Below are 19,113 nucleotides of genomic sequence, written 5' to 3'. Positions count from 1 at the left end.
AATATGACAAACTAAAAAAAAAAAAATATATATATTATTAGTCAAAATATACAGGAGTAACAGACAGCCATGTTCACCAGTAAGTTATCTGGGTGTAACTCTGGTGACAACACAGAGCTGCATTTGCCTTATTTCTTTATTTTTTGCAGAAGTTATTTTTGGGGTGATGTTATATACCCAAAACCATTAATCAAAATATTACCTCTGTTCCTAAATAATCTATATACAGTATATAATTCACTAAAGCAGCCAACCATGGCAGGCAAGATGCAAGACAGAGCCCCGTCCACCAACAATTCACTACGCACGACACGACAGAGCCCCGCCCACCAACTCTAACCCTCCTCCTGCCACCCTCGCAAACTGTTTTACACGCTGCATACAGCGATTCACATCCGCGAGAAACATGCTTCTTAGATGGTTCTGCAGGAACGGGGAAAACCTTTGTCTACAAAAACCTGATTCCTACAATACTAAGAGCATAGTGTATTTGATGGCTTGACCGCCTGCCTGCCCGCCCGACTGTTACCAGCATTCACCGCAATGTACAGGAGTGTTAAACTATCGCAGCTGCTACCTCACAAACTGTCCTTATTCCCCGGATGTCGGATACGCACGCACGCACTCAAGACAGAGCCCCACCCCCAACTCCTCACCTGTGTCGCTTTCATCTGTGTACAGTCCACATGCACCTGTGCGCCACGTTGACTGTTAATTTTCCAAACACATCCTGTCACAAACTGTCCTTATGTTGGAGACGGGAAAAACAGAACACCTGTGACATTGCCTTCGCATTGTTTTCCTTTTATTTCTGATCCCGTTCAACAACTATATGGCGACATCGACTTTTCAACTGTCACTCTGGAACAACTCAGCACGCGAGCTATGTTAAGCATCACCAATGAAGACTCGCTATACCTTAATGAACAAGTGCTGAAACTTATCCCTACCAACGAAGTGACATTCACCAGCGTTGACTCCATCGTCACAGATGATTCTGCAGATCAACTTTTATTCACCGAAGAATTTCTTAATAGTCTTACTCCCACTGGCATGCCTCCGCATAAACTCAAAATTAAAATTGGTTCAGTCATCATGCTTCTCAGAAACCTCCTGCCAGCAAAAGGTCTCTGTAATGGCACTAGACTTTCTGTTACCAGCATTCACCACAATGTACTGGAGTGTAAGACAATCTCAGCTGCTACCTCACAAACTGTCCTTATTCCCCGGATATCCCTGACCCCATCAGATTCAAATTTGCCTTTTACACGCAGACAATTTCCTGTTAGATTGGCCTTCGCAATGACAACTAATAAGGCACAGGGACAAACTTTCAAAACGATATGCCTGTATCTGCCAAACCCAGTTTTCAGTCACGGACAATTGTATGTTGCTCTCCCCAGAGTTCCATCTTTTCATTCGCTCACAGTTGTATCCTCAAACCCACCCCATTTGAACAACTGTGTCTTTCAGGAAGTGTTCAGTCATCAATAAATAGTTATGCGGCGTATGCTACACCGCGGGTTGGCTAGTTACCTTTATTGCTTCAGAGCACAACTTTAAAACAGATACTTCACTAAGCATCTTATTGATTTGTGGCTGTTGAATAATGATTTGGCACATTTCATCATTAGCAACGGGCAAATCTGTTTATCAGTGCATTGGGGCATACTTTAACTGCTTGAGTTGCAAATCATACTGCTGTAGTCAGACAGGAGGAAATACTGCCCAAGTGATCAATAGGGAGTCTGGTTTTCTGGTTGAATATTACAGGATGGGTGATAAATAGGCTATTGAATCAAACAGAAATGTTGTGCTATTAACATCTGACGAATCACTAGGCATAATGTAACATTTCTTTGGTGAACTTGGCAACAGAAATAAATAAAAAAAAATTTAGGGCTGAAAGTTGTTGTATGCCTAATCCAATGGAGACATTCCTAAAATGGCATACCAGTTCATCACAGGGACCACACACATACCACAACAAACTGCAAATGCATGTCCCATGAAGAGTAAGTTGTTGATTGTGAGAGATGCCCTCTTGAGCCAGAAAAGAAAATGTCTTGGATAGAACCTATTTATGTGGAGTACTACTACACTTAAAATAATTATGAGTATGGTGTACTTATTTCCTTGTCTGCTTTTTGCCTCCATCTGCAACTTAATATCCATTGTTGGCATCTGGATGATTAGCGCAATCTTACAATCTTATAAACTGTAGCAACGAAAAACCAAAGCAAGAACTTAATAAAGAATCAGGAAGACATCAGACACTCATTATCAGGAACAATTATATCAATGATGGCTGTGGGACTTGAAATGGTTAAATCAATTCATATCACAAAAAATTAGAAGTTTTAGAAGTGTTAAGAAGCAGCAGCTGAAGGAATAAGTACAATTAATGTCAGCTGCTTGGTTTGAGTATATTTTACCAAAAGGATGAGATTGGAAGCTGTTTATAAACACATTTTCACAACACACTAGTAACAAATGACACCAATGAAACGATGAGCAGTTCAAAATACTGCAGCATACTAGGAACCTTTAAAAATTTGAAAAGACAAAAAAGATGGTGTTAATCAACTACATCTGCTTTTTCCACATTGTGCCTGTGAACTGCATATATTCTCAGACTTTTGCCTTCATCTCTTTTAAATAAGCTTTACCAGGAGATGGATCCACACTTAGTTTATTTCTAAAAATAAAAAGGAAACCAGTCAAAAAATCTGAAAGACTATACATGTGTTAGTGGTTGTGTAAAGTGGACTAAAAAACTCTTGCTATACCTTTTAAATAAAGAGAAAAATAAAAAGATATTCAATGAATACTTCATTTGTTTAATTCTCTTCCAGTTGTGTCAAAGAAAAAAAGTCTAGGTTTAAAGGCCAACACCATTAAAACATCCTGCTTAGATATGTAGCATATAAAACTCATACCACTCTTCATTTCTTCTCACACACATCACAGGCATTCAGTGCTTTGCATTAATTTCTCCCACTGTCTGAAAAGGTAGGGATGCATTCTGCTCTGCTTGTCATCCACAACTGTCTTCCAAACCATGAATGGATTATAGCTATCTTCACCATTAAATGTTTCATTCTCCAGAATGACTCTGCAACGCGTCACCACTCTTCAACAGCATGAGTAACAAATTAAGGTTGTTATACTCACTAATCATGGCACTACCAAAGAGTGGCAATATGGTACATGTTGATTAGCACATGCGAATATGAATTTCACTATACTCTGTACACTTGACATAACTTTTTAAACCAATAGGCAATATATTTTCCCCATTTTTCTGGCACTCAGAGGTGACCCTCATGGTCCATTTCTTTCCTTGCCTTAACATTGAAGGACCTAGATACACCATTTTTATTCAGTGAATTGATCGTTGCTAGTTCTTACCAGCTGGGCACTGGCTGTTACATCCTTTTGCTCTGACCTTTCCAGCAAAAGGGCCCTTGCTAATCAACATCCATCTGGACTGCTGCTACACAGCCGGGCAGCCTCCTCCTTCAGAGATGCAAGCTTTCGACCATCCTGCCTTCTGTGTGACCTCTGCAGCTGAGCCAAGACTTCCTGTCTTGTTCCATCTTGGCTGAGGTGTTTCCTGTGCAGCGTGCAGGAATGCAGGGCAGAGAGCTTGGTCTAGCAGAGTGCTGTGTGAAAAATCATAAAGCCTCTCCTCAGCTTGCCACAACCCCACTGCCGCGCCTGGCAGGGTGGCAAGCCAACACAGAAACAACCTAAAAAAAATTTGTAAAATATGAGCCACATGAGGGCCTGTACTCCAATTCGGCAGCCAGCAGAAAACCAGAAGATTAACCTCTGGGTGTCCTGGCGGCTCACAGGCTGGCTGCACTTGAGGATGAGAATGGTCTGCTCTAAAACACACATGCAAGTGCGCATGTACAAACACACACACACAAAGAACCACCCTCCCGTTTACAGAACTCAAATTTCCATAAAAAAAAACCTTTACTCTCTTCACAAGAAAATAGTCATTTGAAATGAGAGTCTAATATTAAAATAACAAAACTTTCCAAAGCTGTCCTGAAGAAGCAAGTAAATGTCAGAGATCTGGCAAGTGATACAACATAAAGCCTGTCCGGAAATCTAGAACCATTAAAAATCCAATAATCATAGTCAGCCAAGCTTCTGCTTCAGGTATCTTTATCAAAGCAATCTGTGTCTGTGAGCCTCAAACTTCCAAGCCTTTACTGTTCTAACAGCCATTTAATCGTCACCTAAACTTCCCTTGTTTAGGTAGTAATGTGACATTTCTGACACATTAGATTCCAGCATTTATCTAAGCAAAATAGAAATTGACTGATATCTTTCAAAGGAGAGGAAAGAAACACTTCCCTTAAAATAGTGAAATGAAGAAATAGTTATAAATTTATACAGCATAGGAAACATTCTTGGGTTCTGGCACTGGTAACACTTGAAACACACTAAAATGAACAGACATTCACACATACACTCTCAATTCCACTTAATCCAATTCATCTTGATGGGGGCCAGAGACTATTCCAGTATCAGAGGCCACAAGGCAGGAAAGACCCTAGATGGGGAGCAAGACCATTGCAGGGTATGCACCTACACATACGAGTCAACTTAGTAATACAAAATATTTGGACATTATCTATATTGCTACTTCCCCATGCTAAAAACACTTAAGATTAATCAGTTATACTAACCCACAATTTTTTGGGATATGAATGTCCATAGAAGTGTACACGGTGGAAAGCACCTCCCACCAATGGATTTAGACGTATATTACTATGGCAAAATATTAATCATATTGCATTTTTAACTAACTTTGCATTGTGGACTTTTACTACTGAACTGTACACCAATCCTTCCCTATCTGTAATCACCGTATCTGAAAATTCTGTTATATTTGTATCCAAAACTCACTATCCACATTGAAAAACCCCTTAATCTGAATCTGCATGTAAAATTTTTTTTTAAAAGTGTATTTGTGCCAGTGAGAAGCTGTGTTTACTTTGTACTGTAACTAAATGTTCACACTATTGAGTCTATGAAGTGTTAAACAAGTAGGTCAATAATGTTTTGGATGCTTTATATTATGCAGAAATCCTTGGTGGACTGTAATACCGGTGTTTCATTTGTGTGTATATTTTATTAACTTGGTAAATAACTAGTCTCCGAGGGCAGTGAACTTTCTCAAAACGAGTACAGTCAAAAATTAAAGCATGACTACAGCCTTCCTTTGGTATTGACTCCTTTTTGACATTTATATATCAAGACTTTGGACTTGCTTAAGTACTCCGATTTTTCTTGGGTATTTGACAATCTGTTCTTATTACTATTACATTATTTGCAATAGTTCGTGGAGTGGAAACATGAAAAATGTGAAAACTTGGCTAAGGACAAGTACAATGTGTTACATGCTCATTATTTTGGATGTACATGATGTGCTCACTAATATACTTGAGCATAAATATGAACTGTTAAAAGTTTTTAAAAGTTCAGACAAAATAAGTGACAACTACATCTGTTTAAGAAACAGAGGCTTAACTGTCACATAATTAAGGTGGGATTAAGACTCCAACCTCACTACCTTTACCGAATACACCCCCATAGACACCCAAATATACTCAAAAATTATGAACATCACATATGTAAATAAATCAGATACAGGAATGAAAGTATAAAAAGGTTCTAAACTTTAAATCGGGTCAACTTCACCTTTCTTTTTTGTTTGTGTATTATAATGAATGTTACAAACTGATGAGTTTGATGATGGATGGATAGTGTCACACATCTGCGCATGGGAGGCAATCAAAGGGCTTAACTGAGGATAAGATAAGAGTTTGAAGGTTGATAAAGTGCACTAACCTCTCTTGTCCCTCTTCCACAGATCAGCAGAAAGGAAACCCAAATAACCAGCACCAATTTCCGCCCTCCACTCCAGACCACACCCTACTGACCTCACTTCCATCATTCCCGGCACAGAACCCCTCTTCCTGCACAGCCACTATAAAAACCTTACACCCTTTATTCCTCAGTTAGTTGATCAGGACTCAGTCTTTGGTGATTTATATGTGTTGCCTGTCAATATACGGGGTGGATTGCCCAAACCTTTATCCTTGTTTTGTCTTTTTATTATAATAAATAGACTTTATTTGACCCCAAGGAGAAATGAAACTTTACAGAAGCACAAGAGAAGAAATCTACGTATTATATATATATGGAAGAGAAGGTCTGTGATACGGTTTGCATATTTGCAGCTGGAGATCCACAAAGGGAGAAAAAATGAATCACGTATCATAAAGTAGTTTTTATTCCTGAGCTTTCAACCCCTACCTGGGGTCTTCATCAGAGGATAATGCTTAGACTTACAAGAATCAAAGGCAATATATAGCAACACATTAAGTGGGGGTGGGTGGGGGAGGTGACCAAGTCAGTATGATCGGGGGGGGGGGGGGGGGGGGGGGGGGTTTGTATAGCTTATTTATTATGTACATGTTCTTCTTAAGTTAGCATATGCTGGATTTATGTCCAAGTGTCCGTTGATGGCGTTTTCATTTGATAGCCAAGACTCGGCCAACTCTCTGGCACTTTTAGTACTGGCCTTAAATTTTACTTTTACATTGTCCCAGTTGAATGTATGTCCTGTTGATTTAGTATGTGCATAGATCAATGATGGTGCGTCCTTCCTTCTGACGGCGTTGCGATGTTCCTGTACACGTGTTGAGATTCTTTTTGAAGTTTGTCCTATGTATACCACTGAGCAAGAATTGCATGGGATACTATAAACTGCGTTTCATGTTTCTGCTGTCGATTTCTTGTTTTTGGCATTAAAGAGGACTGTGCGCAGATTGTTCGTGGGTTTGTGTGCTATTCTGACGCCCCACTTGGTCAGGATGCGCGCTGTACCTTCTGACACCTTGTGGTGATAAGGGAGTGCGTGCCAGGTGGGGTGGGGGTTCTGATTTAAGTCGATTGTTTGCTGAGTTAATTGGTGTCTCCTGTGTAAGCTCCGATTAATAAATGTTTTTGAGTATGCGTTTGAGGTGAAAAGGTGGAAGAGATAGCGTCTCTCATTAATTTTTGTTTCCTTAGTATTACAATGAGTGTGGACTCGTCTGAATAGGGTTTTCACACAGCTCCGTTTATGAGATACCGGGTGGTTGCTGGTGAAGTGTAAAATCTTGTCTGCGTAGAATTCTTTGCGGTAAACACTTGTGGTCAGGGTGGCGTCATTATTTCTTTTGATGTAGATGTCCAGGAAGCTGATGTGTCAGTTCATTTCTTTTTCCATTGTGAACTGGATTGTGGGGATATATATATATATATATATATATATATATATATATATACACACACACACACATACACAGTACTGTGCAAAAGTTTTAGGCAGGTGTGAAAAAATGCTGTAAACAAAGAATGTTTTCAGAAATATAAATAATGATTGTTTATTGTTATCAATTTACAAAATTGAGCACAGCAACAAAACACAAGGTAGTTATACTGCATCAGCAAGGTCTCTCCCAGACAAAGATTTCAAAGCAGGCTGGGGTTTCAAGATGTGCTGTTCAAGCTCTTTTGAAGATGCACAAAGAAACGGGCAACGTTGAGGATCGTAGACGCAGTGGTCGGCCAAGTTAACTTAGTGCAGCACATGAAAGACACATCAAGTTTATTACCCTTCGAAACTGGAAGATGTCCAGCAGTGCCATCAGCTCAGAACTGGCAGAAGAAGGTGGGACCCGGGTACACCCATCTACTGTCCGAAGAAGTCTGGTCAGAAGTGGTCTTCATGGAAGAGTTGCAGCCAAAAAGTCATACCTCCAACGTGGAAACAAGGCCAAGCGACTCAAGTATGCACGAAAACATAGGAACTGGGGGTACAGAAAAATAGCAGCAGGTGCTCTGGACTGATGAGTCAAAATTTGAAATATTTGGCTGTAGCAGAAGGCAGTTTGTTTGTTGAAGGGCTGGAGAGCGGTACAATAATGAGTGTCTGCAGGCAACAGTGAAGCATGGTGGAGGTTCCTTGAACGTTTAGGGCTGCATTTCTGCAAATGGAGTTGGAGATTTGGTCAGGATTAATGGTGTTCTCAATGCTTAGAAATACAGGCAGATACTTATCCACAATGGAATACCATCAGGGAGGTGTATGATTGGCCCCAAATTTATTCTGCAGCAGGACAACGACCCCAAACATACAACCTAAGTCATTAAGAACTATCTTCAGCGTAAAGAAGAACAAGAAGTCCTGGAAGTGATGGTATGGCCCCCACAGAGCCCTGATCTCAACATCATTGAGTGTGTCTGGGATTACATGAAGAGACAGAAGGATGTGAGGAAGCCTACATCCACAGAAGATCTGTGGTTAGTTCTCCAAGATGTCTGGAACAACCTACCAGCCGAGTTCCTTCAAAAACTGTGTGCAAGTGTACCTAGAAGAATTGATGCTGTTTTGAAGGCAAAGGGTGGTCACACCAAATATTGATTTGATTTAGATTTCTCTTTTGTTCATTCACTGCATTTTGTTGATTGATGAAAATAAATGATTAACACTTCCATTTTTGAAAGCATTCTTTGTTTACAGCATTTTTTCACACCTGCCTAAAACCTTTGCACGGTACTGTATATACAGTACATACATATATGCCATACACACATGCAGAGTATATAGTAAACAAACAACAGCCCTCCCAAGCACACACAATAACTCCTTGCTTAAACAATGAAGAGCTGCTGCTGTCAATAACAGGCATATAGGTGGCAATAAGATGGTGAGACCTGTCCAGATGACCACAGGTTTACATTTAAAGGCATTAATATTTGAATACAGCAGGTCTAGCTTGCTGCGTCCATAAAAGGAGCATACCGTTAAAAATTTGCGTGTTTGAAGACACCATCTTTTAGAATGACTCTGGTCTTTATAGTGCTCATAATGGAATGAATCATTTCTGTTACCTGACTTCACACAGCATTTCAAAGTCTGGATCACACATATCAGCTTTAATTGTGATGTGCTTGATTTTTAGCATATCATATTCATGTAAGTCTCCAGACACCCTGCTACTTTCCACTCCATCTTATGACATCAGATGTAATCCATCCAGCATTAAAAAGCATCTGAATTAGGAGGTTTAAGCTGGTTCTCTGAAATACCCAAAATGCCAGGATACCTGAACTTGCTGCAACTTGCCATGAGATGTGATAGATCTTTCAACTTAAAAAGTTATTTCCCCTTACTTTTGCTTGGGATCTTCACCCTTGCTATCTTCGGAAAAGATTTTCCTCCATTACAGTGAGATAGCTCCTTAGATGGTAGTGATCGCAGTGCTACCAGCAAAGAATAGGAATGTTTAATAAATCCCATTGTATATTCCTCAAAGTATCTTACATTTTCAGATGTTGTAGAGGCAAGGTTGTAGATCCTCATTGCTCACCCTGTGACATCTTTTAAGCTTGCTTTCAGTCAAGCCGAAGGTCAGGTTTGTGATGACAGCAGCATAGTCTCAATTTAAAATTCATTATACATTCTAGTAACAAGCCAGAGGCCAAATCTTAACATTAATAGTTAATAAAATTAATAATTGACAAAAAAGCTTAAAGAGGCAAAAATCAAAAAATAGATCTTCTGTAAAAAGGCTACTTGGATGGTGCGGTGCCTAGATATAGACTGGGCATCTACTAGATTTCATTCAACTTTTATTTTTATATCACAGTTAACGGACATGAATTAAACATATTTATAAGAGTAATGTCACTTTGTGATAAAAGGGTAATATTCAACGGAGTGTTTTGTTGATAAATAAAGTAAAAGACCGGAAAAGAGTCCTTTGCTCAGGTTTGACTTTGTTTCATGCATCTTGTGTCCAGCAGCTGTCTCATTGTCTTGTTCTATAATGCTGTTTAATATCAACCAAAAATACTATTTACCTATTTCTTATGAGTTATATTGGTCTCTAGGAACATTCATTAATTTTGCAATTCACAGAAAGTTCTGCAAACAGACAGCATTTTCTGAAGGCACTCATATTTTGGGGATAGGGCAAGAAAATACACAGATTACAGAAAAACAGACACAACAGATTGAAATTCCAAATTATTAGCAATGTTTGTTGAGGTCCTATCTTCAGTTTCACTATACAAAGTGTATATGGAGAGTATTAAAACATCAAGTAATATCAAGTAATTAGTATGGTGCTGGGTCACCACATCTCCAGAATATGCTGTGACACAAATTACCAATATGTGAAATGCTGAAGGGGGCTTATAGAACTAATAGATCAATAAGGCTGTCTTGCATCTTTTTACATTTTTTTTTCCTAGAATGCTTCCATTGTATATGGATTACTTTATTGTAGTACTCAATGAATAACTGGTTTACCAAGCATGCTCTGTAGATTTCTGTTAAGTTACCCTGTACGAGATGGGATAAAAATGATTACTTTGAATGATTAAAGTGCACATTGCAGACATTCATTTAAGGGTATTTGCATACATTTTGGTCACACCATATAGAAAAGACAACACATTTTCTACATGTGCCCCCCATTTCAGGGCACCATAATATTTGGGACATAGCAATATCCTTTGCATGCAATGACTGCTTGAAATCTGTGATTCACAGATATTTCCATGTGCTGAACATCTTCTCTGGTGATGCTCTCTGATGCAGCTATCTTCATCTCCTATTTGTTTCAGGGGCTGGTCCCCTTAAGGTTTATATTCAGTATATGGAAGGCATGCTCAACTGGATTTAAATCAGGTGGCTGACTTGACCGTTCAAGCATTTTCCATTTTTTAGCTCTGAAAAACTCCTGGGTTGCCTTATGTTTGGGATTATTATCTTGTTGTAGGATGAAACGCCATCCAGTGAGTTTGGAGACATTTACTAGAACATCATCAATGAAGATAAGTGTGCTTTCTATCTGCCTCCTGAAGACGGTTTCTGATCTGTTGGACAGGTGTTTGGGACTTTCTCTTTACCATAGTGAGAATTCGTATGTCATCAGCAGTGGAGGTCTTCTTTGGCCTACCAGTCCATTTGCAATTACAGAGCTCACTAGTGCATTCTTTCTTCTTAATACTTCAGACAGTTGATTTAGGTAATCCTAAGGTTTTACCAATGTCTCTAATGTCTTTATTCTTGTTTTTTCACCTTATAAGGCTTCCTGGACTTTCACTGGCACAGTTCATATTGAACAATGGAAACTACAGACTCCATAGGAAGTCTGTAGGTAGAAGCAAGCCCAGGTATCTTATGTGTGCACTAATAAAGCAAAAAAACACACCTGAGACCTGTGTAACCACAAACATCTGTGATTCCAATTGTCCAAATATTATGGTGCCCTGAAATGGAGGTACCATGTATAAAAAGTGTTGTCATTTGTACAAGGTGTGACCAAAATGTATGCAAATACCCTTAAATGAAAGTCTGCAATGTGCTCTTTAATCATGTCTGATTTGTAATTTTAAACTGTGGAGCAGAGGGGTAAATTAAGGAAAAATGTGAGGGCACTGTAACTATTAAAAGTAAGGTTTCTTTTCTTTATCTTCCATAAACTGTTCTTGTTAATATGTGGGGAATGCAATAAAGAATAATTCATTTGTCAATATAATTTCAGTAATGTTCAAATAACATGATTACAACAAAATAATTTGCATTCCTTTTCTGAAGAAATACTACATACATATAGAACTACACAAACAAAACTAGCACTATTAAAAAGTTCACCGTTTGAAAAATACACTTCACACAATGGAAGATGAAATTCACCTTCTTTAATTAAAGGGGCGAGGGGCAGAAGATTAAAACAGTAAATAAACAGAAAATGCTTTATATACAATTCTTAAAATGACACTTTTAAAACAGTGTCAGGTGGTCTGGAGGAACCTTGCAGTGATGTAGATCTTAGGAAGACTGATTGCTGACCATTATATATGTACTGTAGTTGCAGAGAAACTTAACACATTTTAAAATGAAAATTATTTTAAGTTGAAAAAGATCAGTCCAAAAATCAAATCTCATGAATAATTTTGAAACATTTCCTACAATGTACATAAAAGCATAGATTTTGCTACATGGATAAGACCCAGTCTTAGGATGGCAACTAAGGACCATCCCAGCCACCCCTCACAGCCCCTTAAAAACACCGTTGCAACTTTGCAGCACAACTGTTTTTTAACAATCAAGTTATGAGTGAGGTTTTCAAAATGTAATATATAAATGCTAAATTTAATATTATTCAGGCTGACTGCTTAAATCTGAATTAGAGAGGTTGAGCTAGTATCTAAAATTAGCATATTTTAGACCTGGTTATTAAATATAAAAAAAAAAAAAAAGTGTAATAATTCTATGAGAAAATATTCATGGCACACATACCTTAGTATGAAAAATGGAAAAAGGGTGCCTAGACCCAAAAGATTAACATGCTGGTTTTCATATATTCATACTCAATTATGTGTATTGGGTATAGGTAAAAAGTTCTACAACACAAGTCAAATTTAGACTTCTTTCATGTCAAAGGAGTGAAGTGACACTACAAGACTGCTGTTCTCCAGACCACTCCTAAAAAAAGAAAATCTTTTCAGAGCCAATATTAATAAAAACATAGGAAACACACAAAGAAAGTACAAAAAGAACTTGATTAAGATGTATCCATACAAGGCTTGTCACAAGGTCAAAGAAAGAAAGTGTTGCTTATAAATGAACTAATACTTAAAGAGAAAACCATATTATAAAATTCGAAAGTTCAATATAACATTCTCTCCTCCTTTTATTTTTCAAACCAATCTTCTGGTACTGTTCACAGTTCCAACATGTAACTTTGAGCATATGAAACTGCAACAAGGCATATTTCCCCTGACTATTGATTATCTCTTGTTTATATTACAGAAGTGCTTAGACCTTCTACCAGTGAAAACATAGCCAAGCTCACTGAAGATCCTTTGGAACAAAGATTTTTAGAAAACTGAGAAATGTTTGCCTCTCTTCTGACAAAGACTTAACTGTTTAAAGTTAGACACAAAGGTTTAAATATTTCACTAGAGTCAAATGGCATGCATTGCTGTTGGTAATATAGCTAAATGTTTTACATTCTTACTTGAGTGACAGTCAGTGATGAGCCCATTTTGAATTACCAGCCAGGCTGTCCTGCTTTAAGAGACCACACACCCTAGGGTACAGACTAAGTCAGCTCCAGGTATCTTGACTCATTACTACTAGTACTGGGCATCATGCAAACTTGTAAATGCCAAAGGTCTTGGGTACAATTAATCTGATTTGCCCCAAGAATAAAATGAACCCCTGCGTGACACATGGTTCAAAGGCAAGTAGAGTTAGTCAAAGAATAAATTATTATAATTTTTATATTTTTAGCTTTGGCATTCTATGTGATTGTTACTTATTGTGTGAAGAAATCTAGGAATATGCAGGTCTCCAAAGAAGATGTTTTAAAACTAGACATGTTGAATATCATTAAGAATGTTTGGAAAAAGTCACATACCTACATACAAACCAGTTGCTACTCAAGTTGACAGACTATGCATCAGTGGTTGCCAATGTCAAATAATGCAACTGCAGAAAATAATGTTCTAGCACAATTTGGCATGTGGAATATAAGAGCAGGATTAGCAAATCAACTTCTTAACCTCCAAGAACACTGACAATATTGCAGCCATGTAAGAAATGGTTCAGTTGAGAATCCTGTTGAGATGTGAGCATATCACATTTACTGCTGAAACCTCAATACAGTATAAGCAACTGAGGCTGGAATGGTCGCCGCTTTACCTTTAACTGAAAAATCATTCCAAATGATTAAAAAACGAAAATGCTTGTACTTCACTATTCTTAAACAGAAACAGTGGAAAAAAACCCCTATATTAGGGTCTATATCAGCCCATCAAAATCATACAAAAAAAGAGACCATCACAGCATTTTTAGAGTCTCATATATATTTTTCAGGGAGGCAAAATGAACTTTTTTTGCTTTTACAGAAAACTATTGTGTTGCTTGTGGGTACCTAATGAAATTAATTTAAACACCTGGTTATCCCAGAAGGGTTTTATAAAACCAGAATACATTAAAATTTCCTTCAAATAAACATACACCCTGCTGACATTACTCTGTTGTCTTGAAAGGTTTTCAATATATTAAACCTGTAACACTGTTGATGGGTTGAGCAAGTGTTTAATAAATGCCTGCCACTAACAGTTTAGCCAGGGCCAAAAAAAACCTGTTATTCACTGGCAGTTTTTTTGCTCAGCATTTGAGGAAACTCAGGCCAAATGTTGTGCGGATATTTTGAAATGGTGTAATAGCAAAAATTTAAATAGAGAAAAAAAAATCATAATACAACTGACTGACACAGTAAATAAAGCAGATAAAATCTGGAAATGACGTGCTTAAAAAACAAGCCTAAATAGATGTTGTAGGTATGTTGGGACAGAAATTAAGAAAAGTAGTTAGAAGGTGGGTAGGAAATACAATGTAATTACAACAAAGGCTCAATTCAGGATGGGGAAAGTAACATCCAATACAGGCCAAAATGGACAATTCTGGATAATACCAAGCAAAGCTAAGATAATGAGGTTAAATCAGTGAAAGGTATGATACCAAGGTGTAAAAATAGGCATGATGGGGCAAGGTAAATATACATATAATGGTGAAAAATACTTTAGATATGCATGTTACAATTAATATGAGCGATTACAGATGAACCTACTGTAGTGGAACACAGTAGGCTGCCCTTGGAACACTTGTTTCTATCCTGAAGAAAAATAATTTCAAAGGAAACCCACATATGTATAATGAAATTATCATTTTGCACTTGAAAAAAAATTAAGATTTTCCTTAGTTCCTCAGCTCATCAAATAACTTCATCAACCATCCTGTCACCTCTGCTGTATATAAACATTACTATCAGTTGAACAGATTTTGGCTCTTGATTTATTTTTTCCCTCTACTCTGCAGTATCATGCCATCATTCACATCTGGATGTCAATACAATGCAAGTTTAGTTATAATCACTAATGTTAATTTTAGCCTCAAGTCATGTAGTCCTAAATTACTTACTGTGTTACAGAGAAGACTTTTGCGAATTTCATTAAACACTCTACCACATGATGCTGTACGAAGGTGAAAGGTATTTAAGAATGAAAAAAAAAAATTCTAAAAGGTATTCTGCTAATGGCGTGGCAGATATTTTCACCAAAAAGGGAAAAAGCAAAGAAACAAAAACTTGAAAAGATATGATCTGCTGCTTCCCTTAGCTCCATGAAACACAGCATACTCTTTTCCTAAACTGCTGTCTTTTCTATGGGTCACTGACCAGTGGCTGCATCCACATATCAGTGTGGATTTCTGGCCACAAATCTTCATTATTTGCTTGTGATCCAAACTGTAGTCCAATTCAGCCCTCTTTTAATCTGAGAATCACAGCAAAAAACCCTATGACAGGTACCCACTTCTAGAAACCAACAACCTTATTTTTCTCTCCCTATCTCTTTCTTTCTGCCACCGTTTTGAGCATTTCATTCCCAGGAATTTAGTTTCTTGCATTTTGCCTCACATTGCTGTTTTTTGCTTGGCCACTCTTCAGCCTACTTTGGCCCATTTGAGAAAAGCAGGGATGTCCCGGACTGGCACATTACGGGTTAGTGCCTTTACTCTCAGGTTTCGGTCATCTGTCAGTAAGACAACCTCTCTGTGTAGTCGAATTGGCTCATCTGGAATAAGACATGGAATAAGAAATAATTAAGACGACCAAGTAAAACAGTTAAATTTGAAATGGATCTGGTGCTTTAAAATACTATATTAGTAAACCTGACTAATGGAAAATATCCTTCATCAAGTGAGTTACATTTGGGTGACTGCTGAATGAGAATATCTTCATGCAGTCTACTATTCAGGTCTGTAAGAAATAATGTTTGTGTTGGCAATGTCTTCTAGGGCAGACTTCATTTGGGAAGACTATTAATTAGAAATGTCAGTTAATGTAGTCTTCGTTATTGTGACATGGGATGTAAGCATTTTCTTTCATTTATCCAAACATCTTACCTTTCTGAGTGGGCATAAAGTCCTTGGCTTTGTCTTTGCAATAGTGGAGACAACAGGACAAAATAAGATCATCATTATTTCCCTAGAAAAAGAACAACCAGATGATAATGATTTTCCTTTACAATGGGGCAAATGGAACATTACACTGCATTGCATTTTCCTCCTTCCAAGTACCTGTTGTCCTGAGGTATCCTCACTGCGGAATGAAATTGACTCCAGTTCATTTCCTCTACTGGTCAGTGCTCTCAAACAGGGTTCCCTGGCTTCAAACTTGCTCTCTAGGAAGTGGACCGCCTTGCGTGCTCGTTCCTGTACCTGGCGGGCATGACTTCCTGTGCGGTACTCCGTTTCCTGGCCTTTCACCAACCCATCGAGCTCAGTGATCACTAATGAAACAAGGCAGTTACTTCGTTAGCACTTAGAAATTACATTCATACCACTGTATGAAATAATGTTTGGTATCAAAAAATGAACATGTAATTGTAATAAAAAAAGGTTTATTTACTTGCAGAGTAAATGTCCTCCCATACCTCTCACCATATGTACTGCAGAATTCTTAAACAGTTTCAAGAAACACCTCTCAGCATAGGCATCAGTTTGTGCTACTTACATTTTTTAGACATCTTACTGAATGAGTGCTTCCCATTTAAGGAGTGTTCCTTAATTAAAGAACATTCTACCAACTTACTATGCATTTAATGATGCTCTGCTCAAAAGTTTCAGCTAACCACTTAATTGCTGAGCTCCAGCAACAACGAGGAGGAGCAGCACAGGAAGGTCATTTTGTTTTAAAAGAATTTAAAAAGTGAAAGTAGCATTCCTTTTGCTAAATTTAACAAAGCAGAAATGTCTTTTGAGGAATCCCCAGCACTACTCGAAAAAACACCAAAGCATTTCAGAGCAATTTGAATTCTACCTCACACATCTCGACTGCACTACATTACCAGAATGTGCAACTACCAATCCTTTCTATATATAAAAGTCCTTTTTCATGCCTTCATCACTTTGTCCAAATTACTAAAATTGTTTCATTAATGGTATATTTGGTGGGAAACATACCCATACTGGAAGACTGTACAAGAAATCCGATAGCCAGAAGATAGACAGTTTTCTGAAACCTTTGCAATTTTCTAGATGCCTATAAGAATGTCCCATAAAATGTGATTATCATCCGAGTCATAATAATTAGATATAATAATAACAATTCATTATATTTACTATGATTAAACAAATAGCACCCATAAAAGTGACCATTTTTCTATACTCTATACCATATTCTTTACTCAACCAGAACGGATACTTAGTATATAGCACCAAGTTAACTCATGCTGTAAATTAAGTGGATTTCACTGATGATCACATAGCTCATCGAAAAGTAAAATGTCTCACAGGAGCCAAGATATCAAACACTGAAGTCAAATTTAAACACTTCCATGAGTACCTTTAATTTTTGACATTAGTAATATCCTTTTTTTTTAGCAATGCAGAAGATGTTGTCTGTTATAGGTTATATTCTCCTAACTTTTGCGTTGTGCATTAAATAGGGTAGATATTAAAAATGGCTAGTTGATTTTTCGGAAAGACCTACAATTTCATGAACTATAGTCTTTAAATTAAAAGGAAAGGACCTTGGTATCTTCAAACTATTGCAAGAATATTGCATTAGTGACTGATACCACCACCATTTAAGTAGTAGATCTGTGATCCTAAATACTGTTTCTATACAATCCTAGTCATAATTTTTTCCTGCTTTTACACTAAAATTCTCAAAAATGAGCATATTTAAATTAATAAAAAGCCATAAATACAACTGCCATTCAATCCACACAGATTACTATTAGAACTTGAATTAAAGTTAAATCTTCCAGCAGAAGTGCTTAAACTAATAATGTCCTGTAACTGAACGTGTAATGATATAGAATTCCTATACATTACCATTTAAAATACTCTTTGTTAAATATTTGCTAATTAGGTAATAAACCAGTTTTCTGTTATCCAATTTTTGATCAAATACTGCAGCAACTCAGAACTGGTTAGTTGAAAAGTGAAACAGCTACATGATCCACATGGGGCCCATTATCTCCCCCATTTCGCTTCATCCCATCCCAAAAGAGAACATAAGAGCAAAGTCATAACTAACAAGGCAACAAGATGAAGGAAAATACAAAATTAAGCAAGAAAAGCATTAAGCACACCACTAAATAAACTAAAATGTATGTTTTGGGCATCCTTTATGATGTCACATTTCCTGAGCATTAATAGGAATTCCAAGTAAAACACTGGCGCATAAGGTACATTTAGTCTAACAACTGAACAAGAAGAAGGATGTCACGGTGATTCCAGACAGGATTATTGCATGGCTTACTGATAACTGTGAGGGCAGGTTTGTGGAGAATGGGAGTACAGATATGTAATTTCATAGTAGGGGTAAATAATTTCTCAATGTGATGCCTTAAATCAATATTTAAGACATCACTGTTTTTAAATACAGCCTTGATTATTTTGGTTTAAAAAAGATTGATAATACATCTTACAAAGAGAGAGTGATAGCCAAATTAGATACCATAAGGAGTAATGCAGGTGGATGCCACAGGGGACAACACCAGAGTCAGACAGGATGCAGGGTGAACACCTAATGGTAGAATTTAAGGTCAGGGACAGACACTCCTGTGCTCTGTCTAAATCTTGCTAAAGTGGAGTGTAAGTTTAATGTTCCTTTGTCATTTCATAAAGAGTTAGAAAACAGTGATTTAACTGTCTACTAGTTCTTGGTGGGAGAATGAAAAGGTAATATGGATCGAATAAAATTAAAATGAGGAACAACATTAATCTTAATAACATAAATCTAAAATTGAAAAATAGAGAGGAAACTTTAATCATCCCTTAGAGGCCCGGCAAAACCAAGTATGTAGTGATAATCAAGGGAAGCAGCTCAACAACAAATATCACTGTGCATATTCATAAGGGAGGATTTCACCCAGTTTATTATATAACCAGATAATAGGTTCAAAAAAAGTAATCATATTTAGGATATGTGGGGTATTAGAAGAAGC

The 19,113-nt window shown here is 37.4% G+C and overlaps 1 protein-coding gene across 1 annotated transcript in view; it reads right to left on the bottom strand.

Moving 5' to 3' along the window:
- Nucleotides 1-12,746: 12,746 nt before the first annotated feature.
- smg6 (SMG6 nonsense mediated mRNA decay factor) overlaps nucleotides 12,747-19,113 on the bottom strand; it is a 539,535-nt gene continuing 533,168 nt past the window's right edge. Inside the window, exons 17-19 of the mRNA XM_028806651.2 lie at nucleotides 16,235-16,446; nucleotides 16,061-16,142; nucleotides 12,747-15,729 (exon numbers count right to left, since the gene is read on the bottom strand). Of these exons, the coding sequence (XP_028662484.1) occupies nucleotides 15,599-15,729; nucleotides 16,061-16,142; nucleotides 16,235-16,446 (425 nt within the window). The 3' untranslated portion in view covers nucleotides 12,747-15,598. The remainder of the gene's footprint in view (nucleotides 15,730-16,060; nucleotides 16,143-16,234; nucleotides 16,447-19,113) is intronic.

This window comes from Erpetoichthys calabaricus, chromosome 8 (assembly GCF_900747795.2).
Source record: "Erpetoichthys calabaricus chromosome 8, fErpCal1.3, whole genome shotgun sequence".
NCBI classification, from domain to species: Eukaryota; Metazoa; Chordata; class Cladistia; order Polypteriformes; family Polypteridae; genus Erpetoichthys; species Erpetoichthys calabaricus.
The sequence above is the reverse complement of the archived record's forward strand: the minus strand, read 5'-3'. Positions and strand labels throughout refer to the sequence as shown.